The 12,693-nt window shown below is 36.5% G+C and overlaps 1 protein-coding gene across 1 annotated transcript in view; it reads left to right on the forward strand.

Annotated features, from left to right (window-relative positions):
- The window catches only part of OTOGL (otogelin like), a 165,044-nt gene that overhangs the window by 22,339 nt on the left and 130,012 nt on the right, over positions 1-12,693 (forward strand). The window contains exons 8-10 of the mRNA XM_050749267.1: positions 1,105-1,310; positions 7,289-7,416; positions 7,762-7,868. Of these exons, the coding sequence (XP_050605224.1) occupies positions 1,105-1,310; positions 7,289-7,416; positions 7,762-7,868 (441 nt within the window). The remainder of the gene's footprint in view (positions 1-1,104; positions 1,311-7,288; positions 7,417-7,761; positions 7,869-12,693) is intronic.

Here is a 12,693-nt window from a genome sequence, read left to right on the forward strand (position 1 = left end):
CGCGCCACCACGCCCAGCTATTTTTTTTTTTTTAAGTAGAGACTCGATTTCACTATGTTGGCCAGGCTGGTCTTGAACTCCTGACCTTGTGATCCACCCACCTTGGCCTCCCAAAGTGCTGGGATTACAGGCATGAGCCACCGAGCCCGGCTGACATGACTATCTTAATAGAAATGAGTTTTTTCCAATTTCTTCAATTATTAGTACTTACTCTTTTTGACAGTACTGATGGATGAAAGGATAATTGTGTTCTTTCAAAAGTATTCTAGGTGCTTTCAAATATTCAATTGTTTAGTTCTCTTCAGTTACCTTGTATTACCCACTTCCTTTATATGTGCATATGCTTGTGAAAAATGGAAAAATTAGACATTGTATCAGGAGCTTAAATATTTTATGTGACCCTTGTTTAAACAGGCCAAAAGGTATCCAATTAAAAAATTTTGAGTGTCACCTCTATGCAATACTGCATGATAAAGTATATTATATCCCTAATATTGTACTTTGCAGTATTAAAAATGTAAGTTATAATTCATCATCCTTTGATATTTTTTAGAAAACAATGACTCATGTCGAGGTGTCATTTTAAAGATAGAAACTTGTATTTCCTTATAGCCATGTTTAAAATAAAATTAAACAAAATCAGAACTCAAGCATCATGTTCATATATTTTGACGATTGTTCGTCCTTACTTCAAAATTGTTGAGCAGTATTTTTAGATCACTTTAAACTCTGGATAAAAAAATAATAAATACACTTAAGCTCTAAGTATTCTAAATAGGCAAGGTTATTTTCCAGATTTAACAAATTGCCAGTATTTAGCAGCTGTGTTTTTGGTTGGTTCAGAGAAGCATCTAATTGTAAGTACAAAATCTAAATCAATATAAGAAAGCAGTATCATTTTTGTTGTTTTTTTTTCAATACTGAAGTTTTCAAAAATGTTGAGATTTTCCAGAGGATGGTTGCTTTGGAGCTCTTGCTGCACAGTTTATTCAATAATTTCAAGTAATCATTTTATTTTAATTATATCTCAGTCGCTTAAAAGTATGTCATCTGTAATTGAGACTTTATCATCATTCTTAGGTAGCTTTTGTTCTGTTTTTCAAGTTTAACATTGCCTCAGACAATTGGACAGGTTTTCATCGAGAAACTAGCTGACTACGTTCTTGTGAAAACAACCTTTGGCTTTTCATTGGCTTGGGATGGGATATCTGGGATCTACCTCAAACTGTCTGAGGACCATAAAGGGAAATCATGTGGCCTATGTGGAAACTACAATGACATTCAATCTGATGATTTCATAATTCTGCAAGGTAAGTGAAGCAGAATAAATGCGTGAGTGCCTTCTAAAGCCTTCTTCTTCCCCTGACCAAGTTGTTTGTACCCAGAACACTTGTCATAGATTGGGGACAATTTGTGGCTGTCACTTGCCTGCTTTAGTGCTTTTAAGCAAAGGTTGAATAGGAAGATATTTTGGTGTAATTCTTGAAAACCATGAACTAGTTTACCTTTGCTAAATTAGCAGGAAGCACTTACTCACATAACACATTTTAATAGAGCATTTGCTTTGTGTCAGAAGGTTGGGATACCTCTGTATCTGCTGCTTTAGGAACCTGGAATACATCATTGAACAAAACCTTTCATATCTTCAAGTTTATATTCTAGTGATTCAAACCCATTTGGGTCAAATATGTCTATGTTAGGACAAAAATTATTTTTATATCCCTTCTCGATAGGAATAAATTGAATAATTGACAAATAATAGTTTTGCAAAAATAATCAAATGTGAACAGGAAAGTTGAATAGTAACTTGGAAAGGTTTTATGTACCTACTAGATCATCTATTAAATCTAAGTTATGAAACTAAAAGTAAGTAATAAGAAATAGGTTCTGTATCAATTCAGACACTAGTGTGCAATGGCAATAGAATAAGAGAATCACACACCATAATCATGACTTAGGTCCAAACAAAGAAGTGCAATAAAAAAAGAATACTGTTCTTAGTACTGGTGAACTTGGCTTTGAATCTCATTTCAACTTTTATAAGTTCTGTAATTTGAGGAAACTCATTTAATCACTTTTATGCTCAGTTTCTTCAGCTGTAAAATGGGGCTATCATAATTTGGAACTCACAGAGTCATCAGTAATAATAATAATATATCTCGATAATATTTATAACAATAGTTAGTTTGAGCACATAGCTATATTATACCCAACACTCAGAACATCCTATAAGGTGAGTAGCCTTTTCTTTCCTCTCATTTCCTCCCCTTTCTTTTCTTTTCTTCTTTTCAAGATGAGGTCTTGCTATTTCTTTTCATTAAGATGCGGTCTTGCTGTTTTGTCCAGGCTGGTCTTGAACTCCTGGGCTCAAGTCATCTGCTGGTCTCAGCCTTTCAAGTAGCTGAGACCACAGGTGCACCATTGCACCCAGCCAGTATTATTTTCTTAATTTTATGATGAGAACACAAGGTGATGTGTCCAATGTAACATAGCTTGTAACTGATACTGTCAGGGTTGGATTACAGACCTGACAGGCTCCCAATCCTATGCTTAGATAAGTTCTTGAGTAATTGCCACTGAAGCTGTAAAGTGCTATATAATACTTCTGTTTTATATTATAAAATTAATAGAGATGATTTGCCCCTATGTTGTGTTTTAAAGGATGGTGAAAGGACTACATAGAGTGTGGGCTCTGGAGTCAGACTGCATGATTCAAATTCAGCTTTATCACTTATTAAACTTTATAAGTTTAACAAAATAGTAAGAGCATATACTTCATAAGGGTCGCAAGGATTAAATGAGACAATTGGTGTAAAACACTTAGTACAGTACCTGGCACATAGATAATACTCAATACATTTAATTTAATTTATAGTCATCTCCAAGTATTTCTTCATAAGCCTATAATGGGGCTGAAATAAAAACGTTTGAAAATGTCTCTACATTGCTTTGAGAAGCCTTTATTAAAATGCAAATGTTTTGCTCAAGATAATACATCATCAGGATTAGTTTACTAGTAGCTAGAGTGGAGAGCAGGGCTCCAAAAAGTCAATTTCCTCATATGTAAAATAGAGATAATGATAATGACTCTGGGAGCTTCCCAGCCAGTAAATATTGAACGAGAAAATGTAAATGAAAGTGTTTAAAAATCTCTGAGCACAATACAAATGTATAGTACTGGGATCATCTTGAAATGGTGTTTTGCACCCAGTTGGCATTTGCAATGAGAGGGGTCACAAATTTGGAATCTTGAGACTGTATTAGGAAGTAGGGTTTTGGAGGCAGGCAGAATGAGTCAGATGGTAATTGCTGATTTCTTTTTCTTCTGTATCAAAGCTTCATGAAAAAAAAAAAAAAAAAAAAAACTTAGTCCAGTTCTCTGTGTTAGAGTTAGAAAAGATTGCTTTGGGGTAGGCCGGGTGTGGTGGCTCACACCTGTAATCTCAGCACTTTGGAAGGCTGAGGCAGGTGGATCACCTGAGGTCGGGAGTTCAAGATCAGCCCAACCAACATGGTGAAACCCTGTCTCTACTAAAAATACAAAAATTAGCTGGGGGCGTGGTGGCAGACACCTGTAATCCCAGCTACTCGGGAGGCTGAGGCAGGAGAATTGCTTGAACATGGGAGGTAGAGACTGCAGTGAGCAGAGATCATCATGCCACCGTACTCCAGCCTGGACACAGAGCAAGACTGTCTCGAAAAAAAAAAAAAAAGAAAAGGGAAAGACTGCTGCTTTGGGCAACTCCTCCTGGGATGCCCAGGGAACATGGTATGGAGGTCAGGTTAGAAAATAACATCTGCTCTTGTTAGAGGCAGGAAGACTTAGATTTGAGTTAAGGGCCAGACAGACTTATACATTCCAGATAACCTGGAACATAAAATAGTTGTTCACAGTGAGCCAACTGGGCCAGCATGCCCAAGGGTGTCAGTGGATTAGAAGTGGAGGAAGACTGGCAGTAGGCAATTGAACTGAATTATGGCTAAACTGGCAGAAGGCAAGAAGGATTCCGGAAAGTATATGGGAAAGACCTAAGGAAATATTTCAGCTACTTCACAATGTTATTTACTTCACAGTATAAGGCAGAGTAATTTTTTTAAAAACCTGACTTACAAAAAACTTTGACAAGAAACTGCCTTTCTATTTCCTCCCATAGTATAATAATGCAAGAAAATAGCTACAGATAAGCAGTATTACCTTTAGCTTTAAGAAGCCTGATATTCTCTTGAAACTCAACCTGTATTTTGCTGATTAGAAGTCTTTAGAGAAAGTGAGTTTGATTGAATGCCACTGAATGCATAGTTTCTTAATGGTGATTAAAATTGCATTTCTCTCTGCATTCCAACTCATCCTTCAGGGATGACTTCACAAAGAAATTAGACTTGTCAGAATTTCTGTACACATAGGAAGAAATATAATTTGTTGTCTAGTTGAGAATTCTGTTTCCATAATTCATGTCTACATCTAGCTATGCGACAATGTAGAAGTCCTGGTCTACTTTCTTTTTTTTTTTTCCCAGCATAATAATTAATAATGCCTCCCTTTCTCTCTCAGAAATGTCCCAATATGGACAATAAATTACTCTACTTAGAGCATATTTTATACAAAGTATTTTAATTTTAGTTTAGCAGGCTCCCGCACCACCATTAGATATGGATTTAAAAATCTCCTGATAAACAACTTTTAGGACCCTTGATGCAATATAAAATAGCTAAATACGTAGTTCAAAAGCTGCAATTAAAGTGAACTCTAAGGGATTGGCCAGGTTGTTTAGAAACATTAAAATTCGTATGTAAGCATTGAAATAAGTGGGTTTTTAGAAAATATTTTTGTGTCTTCAGACCTCTAAAAAATGTTTTGAAAGGAAATGTAACTATAAGTGTACTTAAAAAGGACATCAGTTTTTCCATTTTTAAAAAGTATATTATAGCAGGCCCATACTTTCCTCAGTGTGCAACATTTCAGTGATATCAGAGACAAAGCAGCAGGCCAGACAAATTAGAAAGCCCTCGGATTCTTTTTGTGTTTGTTTTTCTTTTTCTCTTTCTCCTCCTCCTCCTCCTCCTCCTCCTCCTCCTCCTCCTCCTCCTCCTCCTCCTCCTCTTCTTCTTCTTCTTCTTCTTCTTCTTCTTCTTCTCCTCCTCCTCCTCCTCCTCCTCCTCCTCCTCCTCCTCCTCCTCCTCCTCCTCCTCCTCCTCCTCCTCCTCCTCCTCTTCTTCTTCTTCTTCTTCTTCTTCTTCTTTCTTCTTCTTCTTTTTTTTTTTTTTTTTGAGACAGGGTCTTGCTCTGTCACCCAGGCTGGAGTGCAGTGGCGCAATCTTGGCTCACTGTAATCTCCTCCTCCTGGGTTCAAGCAAGTCTTGTGCCTCAGCCTCCTGAGTAGCTGGGATTATAGGCGTGCACCACCATGTCCGGCTAGTTTTTGTATTCTTATTAGAGATGGGGTTTCGCCACGTTGGCCAGGCCGGTCTCGCACTCCTGGCCTCCCTCCTGTGATCCACCCACCTCAACCTTCCAGAGTGCTGGGATTACAGGCGTGAGTCACTGCACCAAGCCCAAAAGCCCTAGGATTCTAATAATCTCTTTAATAAATTTCACAAATTCCCCTATATGTATTCATTCACTTATTTAGCAAATATATTTTGAGTACCTACTATATGCCAGATACTACTCTAGGGATACAACAATAGAACAGCTGAGACAAGCTCTCTTCCTTCATGTAGTATGTATTGTAATGGAAAATAAGATAAACAGAGCTAAATATAATTTTTGTGAGCAATAGCAGCCATGAAAGAATAAAAGTAGAGAAAGAAGGTAAAGAATGATGGAGCAAGTGTGTGATTGGTGCTAGTCTAGATCACATGGCAGAGAAAAGAGTACATTAAACAGAGGCCTACATCAAGTAAGGGAGGCAACAGTGAGAAGATTTTAGGAAAGAGTGGTTTTGAAGGAGGAAGAACAACAGCAAGTGTTCTGAGGTGGGAATGAGTTTGAGTGTTTGAAGAACAGCACAAAGTCAATATGACTGGAGTAGGTTGAGCAAGAAAAGGTGCAGAAGATACAGGAAGAGCAGAGCGGGGTGGGAGTAAGGGGAGAACAGGGTCCAGCTCATGCAAAGTCTGCTAGGCTATGGTAAAGTTTAAGATTTTACACCAAGAGAGCAAAGCATTCTTACATATATTAAAGTCCCTCATCTTCCCAGTGTTTGGTAACACATTATTTTTCTACTTTGAAGCTATTCAGAGAGAGTGGCAAACATTTGGCTTGAGATTTCTGACTCTAGTGGTGCAATAGATTGTCATCAGTTGTTGACTTGTGACCATGCCAATCTAGGTGGTGGAGAACTCCAACCTCAAATCTGAAGTCTGTCTTACATGGGACTTTGAGATGTCATCTTGTTTGGTTTTGCCGAGTCTTTGAGGTTTGAGATTCAGCCTTTGTCTGAATGGAGAAGGGGAAGGATTAATTTTTGCATCATTCCCTGAACTACTCAGGTAGAGAGACAACTTAAAAACTTGATTTAGAACAGAGAGCACTCTGTTACGGAGTCAGAGCACTCACTACCAAATATCTGTTTGTTGTTCATTGTTGCCCACACATTAACTCCTGAATCTTGCCTGAGATGAATGCTGGATTAGCTTCCATATTCTCAATAGGGATGTCTTTCCTGAACATGTTTCAAAACACTGTTCATCATATTTAGATGACATAGATACGCTTCGTAGTCTTCTCTTCTATTGATGTGTTTTCTAGTCTTTCATTGTCTATGTGACTGTCCTCTGAAATGTCCCAAAGAATTTGACAACTTTTTTTGTGCGGACCCTCCCCACCAAATATAACTGCAATTTTAATAAGGTTCTTACTAATATTAAATATAATGAGAGAGCTGTCTGATAATTCTTGCACTAAACTTTTATTTATGTTTTTTCATTTTATGCATATTTTTTCTCCTTTCAACAGTACTGATTGAACACTGGCGATTAACGCTTCACCAGTGTGTACACTGTACTCACTCACCTTCAGTCCTTCCCTATGTTGTTTGAATGCAGTTTCCTTTTTCTTTCCAATGGAACCAACTTTTATTTGGTACCCACATTTTTTTCAATTTGTTTTTATTATGTTAAAGTAATAAAGGTTTAGATATTAATATCTAATATCACATTGGTAATTATAAGGTTACTGAGTTTAATGTTTTGACCAGGAAGTTTGTGTTGAAGAACCATGTCTATGTTTGTGGAAAATGATATGATCACACCTGTTTGTGTGTGTGTGTGTGCTTGTGTGAAATAGAGGACTATACAGAAGACATCGCTATGTTTGCAAATAGTTGGTCGGTGCAAACTCCAGATGACACCAAATGTGTACGCACACCCTCAGATTTTCCAAATCCGTGCTCCAGTGGAATGCCAGCATTTGAGGTAAATTTGATGTGAGAAATGTGGGCATGTCAGACAGAATACATGTATATCTTATTTGTATAATTAGTTAGGCATTTTAGTGTAAACACAATGTAATTTGAAAATATTATATCAAGGAAATGTAATAGGAAATCACTTCAATTTTAGAAATAGTGAATGTTGTGAATTTCATAAATGCAGTACTCATGAAAATAATGTAGTTAGAAAATGTTGGTTAAAATGTATGAGTTACCATCTTTTTCCTTGTGAGAACTGAAAATTTTGCAAATAGATGTGTAAAAATAGTAGAAGACTATACGCATACCATGAAATATATTCTAGTGACTGGCATCTTTTTTTGCACAGGCAATCTTCTTCAAGTGTCAGATACTGTTGCAGTTTCCTTTTCTGAGCTGCCATGAGTATATTGATCCGTATTTATATATTGCCAGCTGTGTTAATGATCTTTGCAAGTAAGCAAAATGATTTGTAGTTGTAATAAAATTTTCTTTGTGCAAAAAGACGACCCACAGCCACTTCTGTTACTTAACCATTTCAACTGATCACAAAATATTATGGGAAATGTAAAACATAAACTACAAACAGCTATTAAAAGTTTGCTATATAACAGTCACAGTCTAATTTTTTTTTATTGATACATAGTAAATGTACATACTTTCAGGGTACATGTGATAATTTAATACATTCATGTAATCAAATAAAGGGAATTGAGTATCTGTCACCTTAAATAGTTTTCTTTATGCTAGGAACATTCAAATTATTATCTTCTTGCTATTTTAAAATATACAATTGATTTATGTTAACTATAGCCCCCCCCACTTATCTATCCAACACCAGGTCTTATTTCTTCCTCATGTACATCGTACCCATAACTAATCTCTTTTCATCCCCCACCTCTCTCCAACCCTTCCTGGACTCTGGTAACCACCAATCTACACTCTATCTTCATGAGATTCACTGTTTTAGTTCCCACATATGAGTGATATTTGTCTTTCTGTTTGGCTTATTTCACTTAACATAATGACCCCCAGTTTCATCCATGTTATTGCAAATTACAGAATTTCCTTCTTTTTTATTGCTGAATAATATTCCATTGTGTATATATATACCACAATGTCTTTATCCATTCATCCTCTGATGGACACAGGTTGATTCCATATTTTGTCTATTGTGAATACTTCTACAATGAACACAAGAGTGCAAATATCTCTTCCATATGTTGATTTCGTTTTTTGGGGGATATATACTCCTTAGTGGATTGCTAGATTATATATGGATGGTAGTTCTAAATGTTTTACATAACCAGCATGAACAAAATACAGTGGCTCTTAAGAATTTTTATGCCATGAATCCCTTTTGGGAGTCTAGAGAAATTTATAGATCCTTTTTAAAAACGGTGTTTGAAATGCACAAAATAAAACACATAAGATACCAAAGAAAACTAATTCTAATAAAGTAGTTATCAAAATAATAAAAAAATGAGTTTCTGATATATATGCTTTTTTTTTTGTTTTTTGTTTTTTTTTTTTTTTTTTTTTTTTTTTTTTTTTTTTGAGACGGAGTCTCGCTCTGTAGCCCAGGCTGGAGTGCAGTGGCCGGATCTCAGCTCACTTCAAGCTCCGCCTCCCGGGTTCACGCCATTCTCCGGCCTCAGCCTCCCGAGTAGCTGGGACTACAGGCGCCCGCCACCTCGCCCGGCTAGTTTTTTTTGTATTTCTTAGTAGAGACGGGGTTTCACTGTGTTAGCCAGGATGGTCTTAACACAGATTTAACTACTGCAGTTTGACATAGTGATTAGCGTAAACAGTGCTTTGTGAGTCTGCAAAAATGGAAAATGAAAATAAAAAAATATGAAAAAAGGACATATGAGACACATGGTGACAAAGTCACAGATATTGCTAAGAACATTGTGATGTGTTACCTATAGGCATAATTGAAGGAAACACTAAGTTTCCATTGGAGATTAGTGAAAATAAGCATGTAATATTTTTTCTACCTAAGGTCACAGATTCCTGCATTCTGTCTCAGGTTACGAACATCTAGGATAGGTGGTCACACAAGCAACAGATTTAATGAGACTCATCATACTGTGTTCATGGATGATAGTTCAATGTAGAACCTACCATAAATTATCCACAAAGTTTTTAAAAATTATTTTTCTTTCAAAACATTACAAGTATATGTGATTACTCATCTTGAACATTCAAGAGTATCTAAAGAAATTTTAATATGTCGGCCGGGCGCAGTGGCCCACGCCTGTAATCCCAGCACTTTGGGAGGCCGAGGCGGGTGGATCACGAGATCAGGAGATCGAGACCATCCTGGCTAACACGGTGAAACCCCGTCTCTACTAAAAATAGAGAAAATTAGCCGGGCATGGTGGCGGGGCCTGTAGTCTCAGCTACTGGGGAAGCTGAGGCAGGAGAATGGCGTGAACCCGGGAGGTGGAGCTTGCAGTGAGCTGAGATCATGCCACTGCTCTCCAGCCTGGGCAACAGAGCAGACTCTGTCTCAAAAAAAAAAAAAAAAAAAAAAAAAAAAAAAAAAAGAAAAAGAAAAAAAAAAGACATTTTTTAATATGTCTGTATATTTTATGAACCCCAAGAAGTATAAGTGATACATAGAAACTTTTAAAATACAGAACCAGACTAGTTTTTAGTTTAGTAAAACCATTTAAATGACATCTTGAGTAGCTCTTTAAGAGGTTTATAAAAGGTGAGAACAAAGAGGAAATGTTGAGGTAGTATGAAATTGTGTTATTTATAACTACTACTCTTTAATTAAATTGAAATTATTACAAAAATAATAAATATAATATTTCCCAGATACTAAACTAAGCTTATTTGTGACATCTCTTACTTTTGAATAGAGTGCAGTTATACCTAGACTTATATGTGTAGTCTCTCAATTTCAAGGATTCCTGAACTAATGCAGGAGCCTTGAAAGAGCCCCCACTCTGCCTAAAATATTGGCTAATGACCTTAGTATATATTTTTAAAAACTCTCTTCCCTATTTGGTTTCATTTTTAAGAGCTACGTGCTATAGCTCTTTTTTTTTTCTCTCTTTTTTAAGGATGCCTGTAGGTAGGCCATAGTCCTTATTTAGCCATATATATGGAATTAAAAATTGTTCTTATTCCACAGTGTCTCAGTCTCAGACTATTCTCCAATCATCTTTTCAATTGCCTTATCTTTAATATCTTTAGCACCCATTTGTCAAGTAGTCTGAGATAAAATATTGTTTTGTAGGTCCAGGAAAGTCATTCTTCATTTTTTAGTTCGGGATATTGTTTAGCTGCTTCAACAGCTAAAATGACTGTGACTTAAATTAAATAGAATGTTTATATTTCTCTTATATCCAAATCCATGCTGGTTAGTGGTCTTGGATTGGCATTGTGGCTCTGCTCCATGAGTTTTCCAGTGACTGAGTGATCTTGTTGCTACATTTTTCCTTTTGTCAAGGGTATTATTTTCAATTTCATGGCCCAAACTGCATCACCACTATCATGTCCACATTTTAGCTCTTAAAAAGGGAGGAAAAAAACCCAAAAGGACTGGCATCTTTTGATCTGGAAGTTTCATGCATGCTTCCACTTTTAACCTTGTGGCCAGAACTTGGATACATGGCCACACCTAGGTGCAAGAGAAGCTGAAAATGTTGTCTTTGGCTGGCAGCCATCTACCTGGCCAAAACTTGGATGTTCTCATACTAAAAAGAAGGGGAAACTGGAGGCAAAGATCGGTCTCTGCCACACCCACTTCATCTGAAATTTCATCATTGAGAAATTAGCATTTTTGTCTTTTGAAATTTTGATAGTTTTTAGACTTTGACTTTTGAAACTTTGATGCTTTCTCCAGGGAAAATAAAAATACTAGGATAGATAAACAACTTGTACTCGCTGAAATCAGCTGACACCTTAAGAGATACCTTTGTGGTAGAGAGACTGGGTTTAGGGGCAAAGCAGGCATGTAATACCAAAGGAAGGATATTATAATTAAGTGGACACTGATAAAGTGGAAGTGGGAAGCTGCTAGAGCCAGCATTTCACTCCCCTCAATATTTCATTCAGGGCCAGACCTATTTACATTCCTTCTTCCATTCTGTAGGAAATGAATGATTCTCTTCATTTCCTGTATTAGGGGACTGCATCCTGAGGGTCCCATACCATGAGAATGAAAACGTGAATTGGTTGAACACAGATTAATTTCCTGCTTCGGTTATGATAGTGTATTGAATTCAATTCAACACACATCTTTTGAGCATCTATTCTGAGCTGAGTATTTTTCCACCCCTTGGAGAAACAGAAAAAATTTAGACATGATCTGTGTCCTAAAAACTCATATTCTAATAGGACAGATAAACAGGTCTCTAAAAATGACACAGTGCCCTAAATGCAAAGTGCTTTGGATGCAGAGGACAGAACTATTAACTTTATCAGAAAGCGCCTACACAGGCTCCATGGAAGAGATAACGTTTGACTTGGAAACTTGCATGATACTCTACCAATCCTTGAATTATGCCCTCCTGTTTCTGCTTCTAAGAATGCCAAACCCAGCAGCAAGGAAATGATTTTAATTTTGCCATGCCAAAGCCAATTGATGTGAAAATCAAGATTCTTTAATGCCCATTTTTCTTATTAAAGTTATCATTCAAAATGGAAAAAAAAACCCTTTATTTTCCCCTTAGTAAATTATAATTTCTTTCTTGATAATAATTTCTTTCTTGCCCAATTATTGTGTGTTTTCATGAGGTGTCACATATTAATGTGCCTGTCATGATTCCTAGAATAACGTAGACAACAAATAGTGAGTATTATAGCAATAGTTGCATTGGGTTGGAAAACTAATATTCAGTTCCTTTGCTAGCTTTTAAAACCACCACTAATGTAGGAAAGAATGCACATATTGGAAGGTAAATCATAATTGTAACGTCTTTCCAGGAATTTAGCAATTTTAGCCTATACTGTTTTGAAAAGACTTTTCTTTTTTGTAGGTTTAGAATATTTTCTGAGCCTCTGGAGTTTATATGCTCAGTCCTTTTTTCCTTCTAAAGCTCAGTTAATTGGACTAGATAAGCTGCAGGACTCCCATTACAGTAGCACAGGATAAAGGCAATTCGAGATGGTGGCTTTTACAATAGTGACACTGGAAATGTTAAGCCTCATAAAATGCAACATTCTTAAGGTCATTATCTTCTAAGATATTTAACTATTCAATTTTGAGTTTGGATTGTCTTGAAAACAAGCCCTCTACCTTGGTGTAAATCTGCTTACTTGA

Source organism: Macaca thibetana, chromosome 11 (assembly GCF_024542745.1).
Source record: "Macaca thibetana thibetana isolate TM-01 chromosome 11, ASM2454274v1, whole genome shotgun sequence".
Classification (NCBI taxonomy): Eukaryota; Metazoa; Chordata; class Mammalia; order Primates; family Cercopithecidae; genus Macaca; species Macaca thibetana.